Below are 21,041 nucleotides of genomic sequence, written 5' to 3'. Positions count from 1 at the left end.
ACGGCAGCCTACCAGGCTCCTCCATCCCTGGGATTCTCCAGGCAAGAACACTGGAGTGGGTTGCCATTTCCTTCTCCAATGCATGAGAGTGAAAAGTGAAAGTGAAGTCGCTCAGTCGTGTCTGACTCTTCACGACCCCATGGACTGCAGCCTACCAGGCTCCTCCATCCATGGGAGTTTCCAGGCAAGAGCACTGGAGTGGGTTGCCATTGCCTTCTCTGGTTACCCTGATTAGGTTATAATATACACAGTGCATCATTTTGGATGTGACAGTTGGACTATAAAGAAAGATGAGCACCAAAGAATTGATGCTTTTGAACTGTGGTATTGGAGAAGACTCTTGAGAGTCCCTTGGACTGCAAGGAGATCCAGCCAGTCCATCCTAAAGGAGATCAGTCCTGGATGTTCATTGGAAGGACTGATGTTGAAGCTAAAACTCCAATACTTTGGCCACCTGATGCAAAGAGCTGACTCATTTGCAAAGACCCTGATGCTGGGAAAGATTGAGGGCAGGAGGAGAAGGGGATGACAGAGGATGAAATGGTTGGATGGCATCGCCGACTCAATGGACATCAGTTTGGGTTGACTCCAAGAGTTGGTGATGGACAGGGAGGCCTGGCATGCTGCGGTTCATGGGGTCGCAAAGAGTCAGACATGACTGAGCAACTGAACTGATACACAGTAAGTGTTAATCACTCAGTCCTGTCTGACTCTTTGCAGCCAATGGACTGTAGCCCGCCAGCCTCCTCTGTCCAGGGGATTCTGCAGGCAAGAATACTGCAGTGGGTTGCCATTCCCTTCTCCGGGGGATCTTCCCAACCCAGGGATTGAACCTGGGTCTCCTGCATTGCAGGCAGATTCTTTACCATCTGAGCCACCAGGGAAGCCATTATAATAAATAGTAAACATAAAGTAATCAGAGTGTGTATGTTTGCTTGCTATCACTTTTCACTCCAGCCAAACTGAGTCATTTGAGTTTTCCTGACTGCATTGAATGATTCATATTTCTCAGATCTGAGAATCAGGATTTTTAATATTCTTTTTCAGGGAAGCCCCTGTCCTCAAGCATGTTTCTTCATCTCTCTAAAAAGGAAATGAAAAGTCTAATGTTAGAAACTTTGTGTTCTGTCGCTCGCCGTGTCTGACTCACTGTGACCCTGTGGGTGGTAGCCAACCAGGTTCCTCTGTCCGTGGAATTTTTCAGGCAAGAAGACTGAAGTGGTTTGCCATTTCCTTCTTCAGGGGATCTTCCTGACTCAGGGATCAAACATGCATCTCTTGCATCTCCTGCATTGGCAGGTGAATTCATTACCACTGAGCCACCTGAGAAGCCCAATAGAAACTTTAGAATTGTCTATTAGAATGTATTTTATGATTGAAAGTAATAATTTGGGCTAAGTTTTTTCCCATGAAAATAGGGTCACTAATGTTTTTGCCTCTTCGTAGCTGCATTAGTCTTTTTATATAGGATTTCATTTAGTAGTAAAGTAATGCTCAAAATTCTCCAAGCCAGGCTTCAGCAATATGTGAACCGTGAACTTCCTGATGTTCAAGCTGGTTTTAGAAAAGGCAGAGGAACCAGAGATCAAATTGCCAACATCCACTGGATCATGGAAAAAACAAGAGAGTTCCAGAAAAACATCTATTTCTGCTTTATTGACTATGCCAAAGCCTTTGACTGTGTGGATCAGAATAAACTGGAAAATTCTGAAAGAGATGGGAATACCAGACCACCTGATCTGCCTCTTGAGAAATTTGTATGCAGGTCAGGAAGCAACAGTTAGAACTGGACATGGAACAACAGAGTGGTTCCAAATAGGAAAAGGAGTATGTCAAGGCTGTATATTGTCACCCTGTTTATTTAACTTATATGCAGAGTACATCATGAGAAACGCTGAACTGGAAGAAGCATAAGCTGGAATCAAGATTGCTGGGAGAAATATCAATAACCTCAGATACGCAGATGACACCACCCTTATGGCAGAAAGTGAAGAGGAACTCAAAAGCCTCTTGATGAAAGTGAAAGTGGAGAGTGAAAAAGTTGGCTTAAAGCTCAACATTCAGAAAACTAAGTTCATGGCATCCGGTCCCATCACTTCATGGGAAATAGATGGGGAAAGAGTGGAAACAGTGTCAGACTTTATTTTTCTGGGCTCCAAAATCACTGCAGATGGTGACTGCAGCCATGAAATTAAAAGACGCTTACTCCTTGGAAGGAAAGTTATGACCAACCTAGATAGCATATTCAAAAGCAGAGACATTACTTTGCCAACAAAGGTTCGTCTAGTCAAGGCTATGGTTTTTCCTGTGGTCATGTATGGATGTGAGAGTTGGACTGTGAAGAAAGCTGAGCGCCGAAGAATTGATGCTTTTGAACTGTGGTGTTGGAGAAGACGCTTGAGAGTCTTTTGGACTGCAAGGAGATCCAACCAGTCCATTCTGAAGGAGATCAGCCCTGGGATTTCTTTGGAAGGAATGATGCTAAAGCTGAAACTCCAGTACTTTGGCTACCTCATGCGAAGAGTTGAGTCATTGGAAAAGACTCTGATGCTGGGAGGGATTGGGGGCAAGAGGAGAAGGGGACGACAGAGGATGAGATGACTGGATGGCATCACTGACTCGATGGACGTGAGTCTGAGTGAACTCCGGGAGTTGGTGATGGACAGGGAGGCCTGGCGTGCTGCGATTCATGGGGTCGCAAAGAGTCGGACACAACTGAGTGACTGATCTGATCTGATCTGATCTGATCATTTAGTAGAGTTGAATTCTATTGGTTAAAAAGTCAGTATTTCACCAGGATGAATTTACTGCCTTTTTGGTAGTGTAGTCAGGGCTTCCCAGGTAGCACTTGTGGTAAAGAACTTGGCTGCCAGTGCAGAAGATGTAATAGATGTAGGTTCAATCCTCTGGGGGAGGGCTTGGCAACCTACACTGTTATTCTTGCCTGGGGAATCCCATGGACGGAGGAGCCTGGCAGGCTATGGTCCCTAGAGTCACAAAGAGTTGTATATGACTGAAGTGATTTAGCATGCACGCATGCAGTCATAAAGTCTGGTTCTTCTATAACTTGTATCTTAGCCCATTCTCCTCGCTAAAATATGACACTATAAACCAAGTGGCTTATAAACAAGAAGAGTCTATTTCTCACAGTTCTGGTGGTTCGGATATCCAAGATTAAGGCAATAGCAGATGCTATGTCTGGTGAGGCCCACTTCTTCATTAACAGTCATCTTCTTCCTGTAACCCCACTTGGTGGGAGGGGAAAGGGAGTTTTCTCAGGCTTCTTTTACAAAAGAAGAGCACTGATCCTGTTTGTTAGGGCACTACCCTCATGGCTTCCCATGTGGGACTAGGGCCTGTCAATGCAGAAGATATAAGAGACTCGAGTTCAATCCCTGGATTAGGGAGATCCCCCAGAGAAGGCCATGCCAACCCACTTCAGTACTTGCCTGGAGAATCCCCATGGACAGAGAAGCCTGGTGGGCTACAGTCCATGGGGTTGCAAAGAATTGGACATGACTGAAACGACTTAGCATGGACACCCTCATGATCTAATCGCCCCCCAAAGCCCCACTGCTGGACACCATCACACTTGAGGATTAGGTGTCAACATATGGATTTGGGAGGTGGGGCACAAATGTTCAATCCATAGCACCCCTGAAGATGCTTATGGTGGCAATATTTTAATTATTTTAAAATTATTTTTGAAAGCTTAATTTCATGCTTAAAATTATTTTAAATGCATTTCAGTGAAATATATTTAATTTTTCTAACAAAATGAATTGTGAAAGTTAACCCCATATACTTACTGATATTGTACTGTTTTTATTCCCTTAAAAATCTCATTTTCAGATGTTTCAACCTAATATTACAGGTGCTGAAAAAAAATGCAAACTCTTATTTCCTTAGTTTTGCTGAAAAACAGGCTAAATGATACTTTCAAGTAGTCTAGGTTATGCCTCTTGAAAACAGTTTCTCTGAAAGTTTTATAAAATTTGAATGGAAAATGTTTTTTGTAATAAAGGTTATTAATGGCTAACATTTATTGAGTGTTTATTACTTATTAGGCAGTATTCTAAATGCTTTACATATTTTAGTTAACTTAATCCTTACAACATTACCATGAAGTAGGAACTCTTATTGTATTCACATTTTACAGATGAGGAAATTGAGGCACAGAGCTATTAAGTAGCAATTAAGGAACTTTTGGCAAGTTTGTTGTTTACAAACAAGCAAATTTAAAAAACCTTTTTGCTAAAGTTTTTGTTTGCTAAAGAGCTTCAAGACAATAACTAAATTGTAGATATCATTTGGGGCTTTTATATAACCAAATAGTTGATAAGATATTGTCAACCCCTGAATGCCTAAAATATCACCCCACCCCCATCCAATTACAAATTCTAAAGAATTTTGGCTTGTAGAATTGGCCTGGTTCCAAAATCACTCCAATATAGCTATATGGTAGATCATTATCATCTATAATGAGTAACCAAAATTTGCTGTTGTAGATCTGAAAATTTGGACTATGCTTATCTTCCCAAATTCTTGCCACTTTACTCAGTTCTTGGGACTTTTTCATTTCTTTTTTTTTTTTTTTTTTTTTTTAAGATCTATTTATTTGTTTTTGGCTGTGCTGGATCTTCACTGCTGCTCGGGTTTTTCTCTAGTTGCAGCAGTCGGGGGCTACTCTCTATTTGTGGTGCTCTGGTCTTCTCGTTGTGGTGGCTTCTCTTGTTGCAGAGCCTGGGCTCTAGGGCGCGCAGAGTTCAGTAGTTTCAGCGCCCAGGCTTTAAAGCACAGGCTCAACTGTTCTGGTGCATGGGCTTAATTTCTCCTTAGCATGTGGGATCTTCCTGGATCAGGGATGGAACCTGTGTCTCCTGCATTAGCAGGCTAATTCTTTACCACTGAGCCACCAGGGAAACCCAGGACTTCTTTATTCTTGTATCCTGAAATGCCCTTTTTAGTTTCCCACTGACTGGAAGCCTATTTGGAGCATCCCTTCAGATGACTGGGGTCTTGCCTCTGTCCAGGTTTCCCTAGGCTTTTTGGGATAATTGACTCAGTAGTCCTAGAGTCAAGAGTCTTGAGCTCCTTTTTTTCATCCCTCTACCTAAGTGAGCCTCTGTAAATACTGAACTAGGAAAAACCTTATGACATAATCTCTCTGGGGAATCCTACTGCTAACTGCACAGGAAACTTCTTTTTAGTTATAAATGTCAGGTAGGAAGTAATCCTCTTGGACACTGTTAAACTCTGTTGATGTTGAACCTGGCTCAACAATGTGGGTAGTCTCCTTGGGCCCAATAACCATATTCCTGGTTACTCTGTTTCCCCTGATTGTCCTGCTCCTAGGTCTCCATAGCCCTCTCTTCCAGGGACACACAGATTATGGATGTGTATAAAATTCATATATTTTAAGTTTGACTGCCTGGAATGAAAATATCTGTTATTGTCAAAAGGTTAGGGAATTCGATTACTCTTTTTTTTTTTTTTTTACTATTGGCAATGTTCATTGTCCTGAAAAGTCGTAAGCATAAGGAGTAACTAATGAAATTAGAGTAAGTGTTGTTGTGAAGGTCTGTTTGTTCCAACATCCCAGTCATTTCAGTTACATTTAGTTTGAAAAGTCAACAATCTCCTAAGTGAACAATGCATATTTCTAAATGATGTAATCATTTTGGTTTGGACTGTACTTGTCTCCTCAAACAATCTTAATTTTGGTTCCTTTAGTCTGTTCTTGCTACGCAGATATTTCTCATCTTGTCATTGTTAGTCCCACACTCTCCCCATTTTACTTGGAGTAATGTGTAACATGTGGTTCATTTTAGTAACATTATGTTTTCACATGTTAGGTTAGCTCCGAAGTCAAGCTTTCACTGTTTGCAACAGATCATTCAGAACTGATTCAAGAGGATATTAGTTTCTTGCTAACTCAGCAGGTTGATGTATTTAATCTCAAGAATAGTTTACATTCGAGTTTTTGAACTTGATTTATCAAAAGAGAAATTGAATAAAATATCTTTAAAAGAAAAAAGGTCAGTAAAGCATGAAAATACTTAAGTTAACAAACTTGAATCTTTTTCTTTTGAACTTGATATCTCAGCAGTTTTAGAAGCATAGAAAGGATTATAAATGGTAATATATTCCAATTGATTTGGTATTGATTACCCAAAAATCTTTTTTTATTGCTTGAAAATCAAGAACAAAATTATTTTAATTAATAGATTTGAAATTTAGATGGAGAATAGTTGAATTGTTAAGGGCCTATAAGATAATTCTGTATCTCTAGCTGCATATATATATTTCAACCTGAGTGTCTGTATCAGTTTAGAGTTCCATCAAATAAGCAGAACTAGTAGGAGATAGATGGCTAGATAGCCTGATAGCTATAGATTAATTGGTTGGAGTTGGTTTATGTGATTGTGGGGGCTGGGTAAGCTAGCCTGAAATCCATAGGGCAGATCATCAAGGACAAAGGCTAATTTTTATATAATAGCTAAAGTCATGGTCCCAAGAGTAGAGTTTCTTCTCCAGAGAAGACTGGATTCTGCTCTTGAGGAGTTAGTAACTCATTGAATCAGGACCACCAAGATTTCTAGGATAATCATCCTTACTCATATTAAACTAATTGTAGATTTTAATCAATTATTTAATGCCTTCACAGTAACACCTAGGCTAGTGTTTGAATAACTGAAGACTATATAGCCTAGCCTGTTGACTCATAAAACTGACCATCACAGTGACCTAGTAACAATACTGTTTCCTAAGCACAGAATTACCCTTTATCAGTTTGACTGTGTAAATATTTATTTAGGTATTTTATTTAAAAGGTGATGAGCTAGTCTCAGTTTTTACTGTGAATAAAGAAAGAATTGTGAAGGTGAAGTCGCTCAGTCGTGTCCAACTCTTTGCGACCCCGTAGACTGTAGCCTACCAGGCTTCTCCGTCCATGGGATTCTCCAGGCAAGAATACTGGAGTGGGTTACCATTTCCTTCTCCAGGGGATCTTCCCAAACCAGGGATCAAACCCGGGTCTCCCGCATTGGAGGCAGACGCTTTAACGTCTGAGCCATCAGGGAAGCCCAAAGAAAGAATGATGCATAACTATATTCTAATAAACTTTCATATTATCTTAACACATTCACAATTTACCTCTTTCTCTAAGTTAAAAGTTTTTTAAAATCTTTCATTTAGTCCCTCTTTTTACTCAACTACTTTATTATCTGTCTTGCTTAATTTTGTGCTCTCTTCCATTTCTTAGCATTGACTTACAACTTACAGTTCAAGCTGTATGTACACTACAGAGATACTTGGCACTCATCAAATATTTCATATAGGAAAGATTATTTCATGGTTCTTGTATGTTCCACTCTTTAAAGTTCATCTTGGTGTCACATTTGTTTTTTATAAATAATGCCACTATATTGCTGACTTATATTTGGCGTGTTATGATTCTCAAATATCTTTGTCATATTTTATTCTGTGAAACTATATTGTTTTATAACAAGCAGAAGTTATTTTCAAACAGTTGTTTAGAGTTTCAGGATGAAGTCTCTCTAATGATTTTTTGGAGAAAAACCTGGTTCATATTGGAAACATTGTCTTGGTATATATTCCATTACCTCTGGGAGAATCTTTGATATTCTGCCAGGATTATGGGTCTGCTATATTAAAGTAATATTTACTTTAAAGTTCCTTAGGATCCTGAAGCTTTGGCAAACTCTAGTTTATGGAGCTTTGAAGGAGTTTCCTGAAGAAACTTGATAATTTTTTTTTCTAAATCATTGTAAACCTGACAAATTTTATATTAATGCCAAACACTTTAGATATGGAGACTTGTGATTATTAATTTAAAATTATTAATTAATGGAGTATGCACATTTTAGCATATTCTGATGGTCTTTTATATTAAAATCAGTGCTATTGTGGTATTATTACACCTAGTTTACAGAGCAGGCATATACTTTTCTACACAGGACAGATTTCTATTTAGAAAATGACAGTCATTATATGAGACTTATTCATTTCTAATGGCCACATTGAGCCTTTGCTCAAGTTAACTAATTTAATAGGTATTTTTAAATTAGATGTATATGTTTGAGATACCATGTTAGACACTGGTGATGCATTTTGAACAAGATCAAAATCTTTCCTGCCATCAGGAAATGCATCTAGTATCTAGTAAAGAACAAAGATATTAGTTAAAAATGTATACACATCCTTAGGATTTCAAATAAGTGCTACAAAAGAAAAGTACACTGTGAAATAGATTATATTATAGAAGGAGCAAATTGATTTGGGGGACCAGGAAAGTATTTCTGGAGGAAATCACATTTAACTGTATAGTAATAATAATAGCTAACACTTAGTGATTCTTACATGCCAGGTCCTTATTTTATATTAACTCATTTCAACCTCACAACAGTTCTATGGGTTAGGTCCTTATTTTTCCCCCATTTTGCAGAAGCGGAAACCTTGGCATAGAGAGGTTAGCAAACTAATGAGTATTAAACCTAAAATTTGAGCCCAAACCAAATAGTCTGTGCTCTTAATCGCTGTGTTTCATGATAGGAGTTCACTGGGAGAAAAACAGGGATGATCATGTTAGGCAATGGGAATCCATGTAATAGTACTTTAAGGTAGGAAAGGTGAAGGAAGACCAGTTACCCAGTGTAACTGGAAGTTGGTGAGCAATACACAAAATAACAAAAAACAAGGCTAGACAGGGAGTTACATATTCACTTTTATTAATTATTATTTTAGCACTTAGATTTTAGTATGAAAATATGTTAGAAGGCAGTAACAATTAATCAGAGATGACTGGTTAAGAGATTGTTTTAGTAATCTAGTAAGAAATGATGTTGGCTTGGACCCAGATTGTGGCAGATGAAGCAAACTGCAGATTCTGTAGACATTTGAGAGATAGAAATAGCAGTGCCTTTTCTTTGGATTTGAGAAATGGAGATTACTCCTAACTTTGTAGCCTGAGCAGCTAGCAGGATAGTGGTACCATTTACTAGTACTAAAGGGAAAGGCTTAAGGAGCAAACTATAAATTCAGTTTGAGTTCTGTTGAGTTTGAGGTGACTTTTATATTAAAGTGAGAAATTGGCTATGGAATTTAAAAGAACTCTGGGCTTGACGTAAAATTTAGGAGTTTTTAAATAAGGAGAAAACACAGTTGAAGACCCAGAATCAAAGGTGGAGGAACTAGAAGTATTTAAATTTGGGTAGAAGAGTTACCAGTCTACCGAGGAGACTAAGGAAGGTAGCCAGTGAGATGTAAGGAAAACTGACAGAAATGCTGCTTCCCGTTTGGGTTTTCTGACAGTATTATTTGCTTTTTCCTTCTAGATCTTCATAGTTGTGCTAAATCACTTGGAATTCAACTTTGCATGCTCTTTTCTGTATTGAATTGAAGAACTAGACCTTTTATCTCACAGCTTTCTTTCCTATTCATTTTTTTTTCTCTTCATTTCATGGTCTTTCAAATTTAATTTTCTTTAGGTTCCTGTTCAGATCACCTGAAGCTCTCTTTTTTCTCCCTGAAAATGATGGTAGTCATTTGTAGTAGTTTAAATTTTGTGTTTCGGGTCATTCTATATAATGCCACACCTCAGTTTGAGCTTCCAAGAAGTGACCCATACAATACCCTGCCCTCACACTTCACATGGTTGCCTGTACACCATTGTCTGTCGTCTCTGCTCTCAGCAGGCCAGACCTTACTTACCTTGAACCAGTGATTACTGAGAGTTTTTCCTTTTACTGGATCTCCTCCTCTGAATTTTTTCCTGTCCTCTGCTCTCATTTTTCTACCTTTGCCATTTTTCATTTTCACTGAACCTCTATGTAGTCATCACTATTTCCAGTCCCGTTTACTTTACTTCTTTTTCTTGTCTGAGTTTGCCATCTGAGGAGGAAATGGCAACCCACTCCAATATTCTTGCCTGGAAAATCCCATGGACAGAGGAGCCTAGTGGGCTACAATCCACAGAATACAAAGAGCTGGACGTGACTTCGCGACCAAACCACCATCACCACCACCATTTTGTGTTTACTTTCTTCCTTATCTTAGAACTCATTCTGCATACATATACATAATACCCCAATTTCCTTTAAAAACTTACTCTCCCCTGAAATGACCGTATCAAATCCCCAGCCACTTGTGAGCCCAATTGCATCTTTCTGTGGTTCCTCTCACGTTGTTTCATTTAGAAAGAAAGAGTTTGTTGATCTGCTACTGTGTCAGACAATGTGTCAATCAATAATTATCTAATGATTACATTAAAAATATATGGACTGACCTTCAAAACTGTGCTGACTTAGACAGTTGATCTGTTGGAAAATAAAAATTCCATCATACTATATATTGTGCTCACGAAAATTTTATATTATTACTAATCTCAGCAGGCCCCATGATGTTACAAACAATCACAAGTTGATTTTCAGTTCTTTCTCCATAATCGTGATTCAGAACATTTCTACGTTTCTCCAGTTTCTGAATTCAGTTTCAGAGACCTTATGTTTGAGCCAGACTGTCAAGATAGTTTGTCCCTAGATCCCAGTTTCCCCTTCACTTCAAAATTTCTTTATATCTTCATCCAAGCTTTTCCTTCTGCTAGCCTGTGTCAGAAGAAGGATTACTTCTTTTTGCCAAAGGTAAACCTTTCCAGCTGTTTTTCCTAATGCACAGGGGAGAAATCATAGAGAAAAACACAAAATGAAGATTGTTATTTGATGTATTGTTTTCTAACACATTTATCTTGTTATTCTAGATATCTGATTTTTATGAAGTTAATATAGACTTTGAAAAGCTGTTTTCAAATATCGTTTGTACTATATGTTAATATCTTTAGTGGAGTATATTATTGTGTTACTAAAACATTGTATTAATCAAATATAACCTGCCTTTGTTTTTTTTCTTTCTTCTTCATTCAGAGAGATTGGTGGTGGTAGCTGAACACTGTGAACGGAGTCTAGAAGACTTGCTCCGTGAAGGGAAACCCGTGAGGTACTGTGTGTAATAGCAGGACAGTTAAATGCAAAGCAGAAAACTGGCAAACAAAAAGGCATTTTACCTAGAAACCGCAGGGTCTTAGTTCCTTCTGTTATTTGTTTAATGATAAAATCCGGTTGTAAATTTTCATTTTAGGAAAATTAATTCACAGGCCTCATAGAAATTCAGCATTGACATTATCCAGTGTTCAGCTTTTGTAGGCATTCTGCAAAGTACTTGACAAAAAGTTACCAAAGAGGATATAGGTGAAAACTTGAAATCTTTTTAGTACTAAGCTTTTCTTTAACATAGCTGAAGTTAAGAGTATTCTCCAGAGACGAGTACCTGGTAACTTCTCACAGGGGACTGGCATTCCTAGGAACGTGGTGAACTGTATAAACTAAGGCCACGTTGAAGAGTAGAGAGAAATACTCATCATGGCTTGGTGGAATCTAATCGTACAGTTTAAATTCAGCTATTTCAATGACATGAAATTTGCTTTCTATCTCAGGCATTTTTGGCAAGAAAAATGTGTGATCTAAACTTTATTGTAAATGTACTATTAAATGAGCTTCTTCACTGATTTTCTGAAATTATCTTAAAATTACAAAAAATATTTTTAATGAATAAAATTGTACTAAAGCAATGAAGATTGCTTGCCTTGAGCTTTTATATGATTGTAATTATCCATCCTACATTGAAGAAATATTCCTATTCTTGGTCAATACTTTTTAATCATTGCTATATTATAGATAATGGTACATCTTTTTCAAGGGAGGAAAAATGTGTGTCTTAATAAGTGGTAGTAATTTAATAGCAGCAAAAGAAGTAAGTTGAATAAAAGTACTTTCATTGCTACTTTAAATGGTTTGGTTTAAGTGGTATCTGGAATGCAAGATGCAGATATCAAATCCACTATTGCCTCACTTGCTTTTTTAGAAAAGTCTAATGTGACCATAGTAATAAAAGTGGCTTTTCTGTATTAAACATAACTTAGTAAATATGTTTTTATAAATATAATTTTGCATGTCACAAATCTTTGATTGTATTTGTTAAAGATCATATTGCTCTTTGCTCACCAATTTAAATTTATACTTTAATTTATAGGCCACCTATTCTAAAATAGAAAAGAAAAATCTTCATGAAAGTTCAGTTCAGTTGCTCAGTCAAGTCTGACTCTTTGCAACTCCATGGACTGCAGCATGCCAGGCCTCCCTGTCCTTCACCAACTGCTGGAGTTCACCCAAACTCATGTCCATTGAGTTGGTGATGCCATCCAACCATCTCATCTTCTGTAGTCCTCTTCTCCTCCCGCCTTCAATCTTTCCCAGCATCAGGGTCTGGCCAAAGTATTGGAGTTTCAGCTTCAACATCAGTCCTTCCAATGAACACCCAGGACTGATCTCCTTTAGGATGGACTGGTTTGATCTCCTTGCAGTCCAAGGGACTCTCAAGAGTCTTCTCCAACACCACAGTTCAAAAGCATCAATTCTTCGGCACTCAGCTTTCTTTATAGTCCAACTCTCACATCCATACATGACTACTGGAAAAACCATAGCTTTGACTAGATGGACCTTTGTTGGCAAAGTAATGTCTCTGCTTTTGAATATGCTGTCTAGGTTGGTCATAACTTTTCTTCCAAGGAGCAAGCATCTTTTAATTTCATGTGGAGCCCCCAAAAATAAAGTCTGACACTGTTTCCAGTTTCCCCTTCTATTTGCCATGAAGTGATGGGACCAAATGCTGTGATCTTAGTTTTCTGAGTATTGAGCTTTAAGCCAACTTTTTCACTCTCCTCTTTCACTTTCATCAAGAGGCTTTTTAGTTCCTCTTCACTTTCTGCCATAAGGGTGGTATCATCTGCATATCTGAGGTTATTGATATTTCTACTGGAAATCTTGATTCCTGCTTGTGCTTCTTCCAGCCCAGTGTTTCTCATGATGTTCTCTGTATATAAGTTAAATAAGCAGGGTGACAATATACAGCCTTGACATACTCCTTTTCCTATTTGGAACCAATCTGTTGTTCCATGTCCAGTTCTAACTGTTGCTTCTTGACCTGCATACACATTTCTCAAGAGGCAGTTCAGGTGGTCTGGTATTCCCATCTCTTGAAGAAGTTTCCACAGTTTGTGGTGATCTACACAGTCAAAGGCTTTGGCGTAGTCAATAAAGCAGAAATAGATGTTTTTCTGGAAGTCTCTTGCTATTTCTGTGATCCAGCGGATGTTGGCAATTTGATCTCTGGTTCCTCTTCCTTTTCTAAATCCACCTTGAACATCTGAAAGTTCACGGTTCATATATTGTTGAAGTCTAGCTTGGAGAATTTTAAGCATTACTTTGCTAGCATGTGAGATGACTGCAATTGTGCAGTGGTTTGAGCATTCTTTGGCATTGCCTTTCTTTGGGATTGGAATAAAAACTGACCTTTTACAGTCTTGTGGCCACTGTGTCTGTGTGGCACTGGAACGAGTGTCAGTGAGGAGATACCCCACGTCCAAGGTCAGAGAAAACCCAGTAAGACAGTAGGCGCTGGAGCAGCTGTGAGGAGATACCCCAGGCCCAAGGGCAAAGGAGAATCCCTAGCAAGATGGTAGGAGGGGCGAATTTGTGTTTAGAATCAAACCCTGTTCCCACCAGAGACACTCAGAGGGCTCAAACAAGCCTTGTGCTCACCAGGACCCAGAGACCCCACAGAGACTGAGACTCCTAGGTAGAGGAGCCCCTTAAATTTGTGCCCAAGAGGCATCTCATTTGCCTCCTTGTAGTCCCACCCTGCCTTGGTATTCGATCAAGAAAATGCATGTCCAACAAAATATTTGCACAAAACTGCTTCCAGAAACTTAGTAGCCCCAAACTGGGAAGAATTCAAATGTCCATCAATGGGAGGATAGGTAAGCAGATCGCAGTATGTTAATCAACAATAAAATGGAATCAACTACTGATATACACAACATGATGAACCTTGAAAATATTATGGTGAGCAAAAGAAAGCAGATACAAAAGTCATCTTCTTCTATTTACATGAAGTTTTAAAACAATTAAAACTCATCTACAATGGTAGATATGAAAACAGTGCTTGACCCTGGTTGGGCAGTGGGAATACAGGAACTGATTCCAAGTGGCCTTGAGGGAACTTGCTGGGGAATCGACATTTTTACATCTTGATTGGGGTTTTACTTATATAGTACATATACTTGCAAAACTCGTCAAAATTCACTGACATGTATGCGTTAAGAACATGCATTTCACCTATGTAAATTATACCTCAAAAACTTTTAAGAGCCTGTTGAGATATTTACTTAGCTTGGATTGTGAGTCTCTCATATAGCAACAATATTTGTTGTTAATGAAGATGCTTCATCCAGTGACATACTTTTGTATTTTTTTGTTTTTATAAGAAGAATTAGTATGAATTAGTTATTGTTGAGTAACAACCTACTTCAGCACTTAGCAGCTTAAAACAATAATAAGCATTTATCAATTTATATGATTTCCCTGGGTCAGGAATTCAGGACTGTTCAGCTGAGTGGTTTTTTAGCTCAGGGTCTCATGTCAGTGCGGTCAGTGTATCAGCTGGGGCTGTAGTCATCTGAAACCTCCATTAGGGATTCAAGATCTGTTTCTAAGTTAGCTCACTCATTTGGTGCCGGTTGTTGACAGGAGGTTTAATTTCCTCCCTGTCTTGAGGGCCTTTCTGCAGACCTCTTGGCTGAATTCTCACAGTATGGTGGTTGGCTTCTCCTAGAGTGAGTGAGTGAGCGGTCTAAGAGATGAGAGAAAACAAAGTGGAACCTGCAATGCCTTTTATGACCTCGCCTCAGGAGCCACACATCACTGTCTTATTGGATAGAAAGGTCGGCCATTAACTCTATTCATTTGGGAGAAGACAACACAAGAATGTGAATCCCAGGAATCCAGGGACATTGGGGGTCATCTTAGAGGCTGGCTATCACAGAAGTCTTGAAGATCTTACAAGTATTAAAAAATCTGGGAGCGGGGAATAGGAATGAAATACTAAATCAACATTAACACTAACTGAAAAATAAAGTTCTCCAAATTATTCAGTACTCATTTAGGGCACTTGGGATGGAAGAAAGGAAGATGTTTACACCAGGAAGAGGGGATAAACAATTAAGGGCATATCCAGAAGTACCAGAGGATATAGCTCTGCTACAACTGGAATTGCTTTACATCATCTAAATTGATGTTACCCAAGGTCTTATGCTCCCAGCCATTCCTGGGGACTCTGTAAACCACAAGCAGAGTAGTTCTCTGTCATCAGGATGGTAGTAACTGTAGGATGTTCCTTCTGATCTCCATGTTTCCTCTCTGCCCATATACTGATGCGTCCTTCTTTACTTACTAAAAGAACTGAAGGAGAGAGAAGCTGGTGACTCAGAAGACAAATTTCTGTTTTCATCATTTTATCTCAACTCTGTCCTTTTACTTTATTTACATTTGCTTTGTATAAGGACACGATTGCCATTGTTTTACCAATAAGATTAAATCCATTAGCTCATGAAAAGTTTTACTTTTCTGTTTCTGTCATTGTTTATCCTTGTTTTAGAGATAATAAATCTCATAACGTTAAATACCATTAGTCTCAACAGTGTACAGGTATAAAGAGGCCACCTTTCTTTAATGCCTTTGTATATATCTTCATGAGGATGAAATTTATAGGTGGATGCATATTCTTTGAGTAGTTAGTGGAACATCAATAGGATTAAATGCAAAGTTCATATTGTTTTTCATGCCATTTACATAGTCTTTCTCATTTATTTAAAAGAGAGTCTGTGATAGTCTTACAGGTCTTTGTAATTTCTTCAGGTAAGATATGTTTAAACATTTATGTAAAGTACTTTTAAAAATCATTTTGGCACTAGATTAAAATTCAGTATTTCCCTTGCTTGTTTTAGAATATAACATTCAGCACTTGCCACCTTTGAGTAAAAATGCTTCTGTCGGGTTCAGTTCCAAGTTGTTATCTGATCTATCCATCTAAATTATCTTTGTTGTAAACTATTTGACTTTCCACATATTTGGATTAATTTTGTCTCCAGTAACAGAGCCGTTTCATGTGCAGAGTTGATGTGCTACAATTTTAATTAATTCTATAACTTGTTTATGGAAAGTAAGAAGATGTTCTTATGGCTTATAAATCAGTTCTTTCCCTTAACTGCCAAAAGTAAGCATCCTGCACCTGTAAGAAAGGCTGATGAAAAGTAAACAGGAAATCTATTTAGATGGGTTTGCTATTTGAGACCCATGATTTTTACTTGTCCATCTGTCTCTGTTGCAAAACTGTAAGAGTCCACTTGTCTGGTAGCTCAGTTCAGTTCAGTTGCTCAGTCGTGTCTGACTCTTTGCGACCCCATGAATCACAGCACGCCAGGCCTCCCTGTCCATCACCAACTCCCGGAGTTCACTCAGACTCACGTCCATCGAGTCAGCGATGCCATCCAGCCATCTCATCCTCTGTCGTTCCCTTCTCCTCCTGCCCCCAGTCCCTCCCAGCATCAGAGTCTTTTCCAATGAGTCAACTCTTATCATGAGGTGGCCAAAGTGTTGGAGTTTCAGCTTCAGCATCAGTCCTTCCAATAACACCCATGACTGATCTCCTTTAGGATGGACTGGTTGGATCTCCTTGTAGTCCAAGCTATTTGCAGTTAATTATCCAAACTTAAGCATCATTTAAGGCATCGATCTTACTGGATTTATATTTTAAAGAAAATTTTGCATCTTCTGTAAAATCATTGGTTCAAGGAATAGACTAATGAAAACTAGAAACTTAGAGTAAGAGTCTGGTGTCAATTTACTCACTAATGTTTTTCACAATAAATTTAGTATCTTTAAAGCAATATGTGTACTAAAACATTATGATAGTAATTTGTACCACAATTGTATTGTAATTTAAGACTATCTGGAGTTTTCAGATCTCACTAGAAAATTGTGTTCTTTTTATAATTTTAATAGCCATAAAATGCTTTCAAGAATTCATGTTATCCAAACCAAAGATAATAATTTTGTACTATGACCTGGAGCTAATTAATGAGTCAGTCTTTTATGAATTAATGTTATTTGTGAGGTTAGTTTGCTAACTTGGCTTGAAAGAGGAGACTCACCATTTTCTTTAGAATCTATTCAAGCTTGAATCTAAGGAATTAATTTTTGGAGTTTGCTGCTCTCTTTTCAGTGGCTTTTATATGTTACTTGTGCCAGAGTTCTCTCTCGCCAGTATTCTCTCCAGTTTCAGTTAAATGATCAAAATTATTTTCTGGAAACATAGAAGCATGGAATTCAATTAAACTCCTATAACCAGTACATTTCAAGGAAAAAAAATAAATAGTGTTTGAAAGATTTGTTTGAAGTCATCTCATATCTGGTGCCTGTGAATCTATTTAATTGCTACCCTAAAGCCAGATTCAAGATACTGAAAAGTGGAAAATCTTAAACTGTATCTCATTTCTAAAATATTTTCCAGAGAATATTTAAAAAGAGATAACACCTTTGTCACTCCCATTAAAGTAAGCGTGAGGAAAATGGCTTAACTTTTAAGTCTAGGTGTTATTTGGAAAGTATTTCCTGATAGAGCATGTACTTTTTCTTAATCTATAAAAGTGCCAGCAAGTAGAGTTCATAGACAGATATTCAGCAGAGTTTTGGCACTGGAGGTAAAGTTCCTGCATTGTCCTCAAATTTGCAAGTGAAGGCGGGGTGAGTAGTGCAGGCATATTTCTTTAATAAAAGGTAGTTTGTCATATGTTTTTAGGGTTATGGTTTTGAAAATTTACCAGAGAAACATCAGCATTGCAGAGGTTATATGTGAAACTTTGATGGGAAGCAGGCTGTGTCTGCAGTTGTTCACTAGCTTGATGGAAAACATGATCTGACTTACTCGATGAGTAAGTTTTATTTGCCCCTATTAAAAGACTGCTCACTCACTGACTTAGATATTCCAAAGGTTTTTTGAACACATTCTAGAATATGTTCCACAGATGGATAACGAGCCACAGGTCACTGTCATCAGAAATAGGTAGTAGATACTCTTATTTTAGAACATAACCTGAGAGTAGAAGTTAAGACTTTTGTACACATTTTTTGCCTTCAAGGGCCCTAGTTTCAGAATGCATTAGAAATTACAGTAGAGTCAAGTAACTTAGAGATTTATGTAATTGATATTTATTTTTCTTCTAGGTTTACTTGTTTTGTTTAAAGACAAATTCTCCAGGCAAGATTACTGGAGTGGGTGGGTTGCCATACCCTCCTTCAGGGGATCTTCCCAACCCCTGAATCGAACCCAGGTCTCCTGCATTGCAGACAGATTCTTTACCGTCTGAGCCACCAGGGAAGCCCTAAAGGCAGAAAATAATGTCCCAAAAAGATGCTTTTCACTCAGGCATGGCATCTTGCAGCTATCTTTTACTTTCTCTCTCTTTTGTACTATTTACACTGTTTGTCACTGAGTATTGTTCATACACCCTTGGTGATATTTTGCTGTCCTCTACATTCTTTAGTTAGGCCTTAATTAACAAAGAGTTTGACCATTGTGTTGCAACATTGTCTTAACTGCTCATACTGCCTTTAGTTTTTCCACACTCCAGTTACTTCTACTTTCTACTGCTATAAGAGTATTGTTAAAGATCAGTGCATGCTAAGTTGCTTCAGTTGTGCCAACTCCTTGAGACCCTATGGACTTTTGCTTGCCAGGCTCCTCTGTCTATGGGATTCCCCAACAGGAATACGGGAGTGGATTGCCATTTGCATTCCTGCTAAAAACATCTAGTGGCTCTGTGTTTGTGTGTTTGTGTGTGTGTGAAGAAAATGCATTTTATAGCCATTGGATTTGCCTTCAAACTCTCTAAATTATTTCCAAAGAGTGTCTGAGTTTTTCAAGTAGTTTTTACTGTTGCCAATATGTGATTGAAGAGATTGAGTGCCACAGAATTTAAATGTACCAAGAATACCAAGCTGTCTTTTTGCCCAATGGTGTATCTCCAGTCTTTGGCACAATGTACATAACACTTCTTCAAGTAATTCATTTACCTCTGTCCCCTTCTATACCATATCACTGAACCAAAGCAAAAACTATGTTTTCTCCAAGTTCCTTCTTTACATTGTATCTCTAATTGTAAGGTACCTTTCCCCTTCTAGCTTATAATTATTTTCCTGCAGTTATTTAATTAAGGAAGGTATAGCTTCCTTTCCTTTAATTGACCGTACATTTTAACATGCATAGAGTATTTTTAAATTTTTCTGTCTTCCAAAGTTGTTAGCATAAGAGTTTATGTATAGTTAATGTGTTAAAAATTAACTGTTGAATGAACTAATTTTTTAGCTTAGTCAGGCAGTTGAATTCCAGTTCCCGATTATCTTCCTTTTAATCATGTGTCATAATTCTGTTTCCCAAACAAATGAGTTTTGGTGAAAGTATGATATAAATGTATCTTAGCAACTTATTCTTTTATTGGGAATACATTTATTTCCAAGATTTTTTGTTTGTTTGTTTTCTTTAAAAATGGAGGGCTTCCCAGGTGGTGCTACTGGTAAAGAATCTGCCTGCAGTGCAGGAGACATAAGAGATGCAAGTTTGATCCCTGGGTCAAGAAGATCTCCTGGAGAAGGGAACGACTACCACTACAGTATTCTTGCGTGGAGAATTCCATGGACAGAGGAGCCTGGCAGGCTACTGGGGTCATAAAGAGTCAGACACGACTGAGTGACTAAAATTTTTTTTTTTAATGGAATGATTAGAGGAGACAAACTGTCGATTTCCTTTCTCATGACTCTGGAGAATTCACTTCTAAGCTCATGCAGGTTGTTGGCAGAATTCAGTTCCTTGCAATTGTAGGACTGATTTCCCCCATTTTCCCTGATTACTATCAGTGAGGGGCTCTCTCAGCTTCTAAAAGTCATCTTCATTCCTTATCATGTGGCTGTCTCCATCTCCAATGCCAGCAATGGAGAATATCCTTCATATCACATCTTGCTCATTGCTGGCTTATTCCCATTGTTGGTAGAATTTGGTTCCACACACTTGTAGGACTGAGATCCCTGTTTCCTTGCTGGCTCTTGGCCTAAACAGCCATCTTAGCTTCTAGAGGCTGCTACCATTCCTATGTCTGTAACCTCTAGATCCAGATTTCAAGGGCTCCTGTGATGAGTTCAGCTACACCATAGAATATAACATGATCATTAAAGTAAAATCTATCCTATTCATCATCTTGGGGATTATGCCAGGTGGACATCAGAAAGTTTGCATTTGGGGAACCATGTTAGAATCCTGTCTACCACAATTTGGTTAGTAAAAATTTGAGAAAAAAAATTTAATTTTATAGCAAGTGTCATTGGGCATTCTCTTTTGTATTAGTAAGTCATTTTGGCTGAGATGGTGGGAACTGTGATGTGTCCAGGGTCACCAGTGCCCAGCTTCAGTGATTCAATAGAAGCACTCACAGAACTCAGGTGTTATTTTACTCATGGTTTCATTATACTCACTGCAGCAAAGCAGTACAAAGTGAAATCCAACAAAGAGAAAACGGCACGGCAAGATAATGGTGGAAACCAGGCCCAAAGCTTTCCCGAGTTTCTCTCCCAGGAGAGTTGTAGAAGATGTACGTAATTTCTCCAACAAAAAAATTGTGACAATATATGCAGACTATTGCCTATCAGAGACACTTTCTGAGCCTAGGAGGAATTTTATTGGTGGTTGGTCACAGAGGTACCTAACACCTGTGTGACTGATTGCAGTTAATGAAGCTCCAGACCCCCCCAGAAGGAAAGCAGGTGTTCAACATAAATCACATTGTTTACACAAGCTATTTAGACAAGCTTCAGTGATTCAAGGCCTCAAATGGGCAAAACTTATCAATTAAGTATTCCAAGAGCATAATTCCCCAAAGCCCTAGGAAAATAGGCATCTTTGGGAGAATGTGCAAGATTTGAGATTGATGAGAGATTCCTTTTTGAGGATGTATTAAAGTAGATTTTATAGCTACTCTAGTAATTCAGGAAATATGTTGTGACTACAGACCAATGGTTGCT

The 21,041-nt window shown here is 38.3% G+C and overlaps 1 protein-coding gene across 6 annotated transcripts in view; it reads left to right on the top strand.

Moving 5' to 3' along the window:
- Positions 1-21,041, top strand: part of TBCK (TBC1 domain containing kinase) — a 207,396-nt gene that overhangs the window by 7,845 nt on the left and 178,510 nt on the right. For all 6 annotated transcript variants that reach the window (XM_055587900.1, XM_055587898.1, XM_055587901.1 and 3 more), the window contains one exon: positions 10,941-11,013. In XM_055587900.1, coding sequence (XP_055443875.1) covers positions 10,941-11,013 — 73 coding nt within the window. The remainder of the gene's footprint in view (positions 1-10,940; positions 11,014-21,041) is intronic.

The sequence above is a fragment of the Bubalus kerabau genome, chromosome 7, assembly GCF_029407905.1.
Source record: "Bubalus kerabau isolate K-KA32 ecotype Philippines breed swamp buffalo chromosome 7, PCC_UOA_SB_1v2, whole genome shotgun sequence".
Taxonomy (NCBI): domain Eukaryota; kingdom Metazoa; phylum Chordata; class Mammalia; order Artiodactyla; family Bovidae; genus Bubalus; species Bubalus kerabau.
The sequence above is the reverse complement of the archived record's forward strand: the minus strand, read 5'-3'. Positions and strand labels throughout refer to the sequence as shown.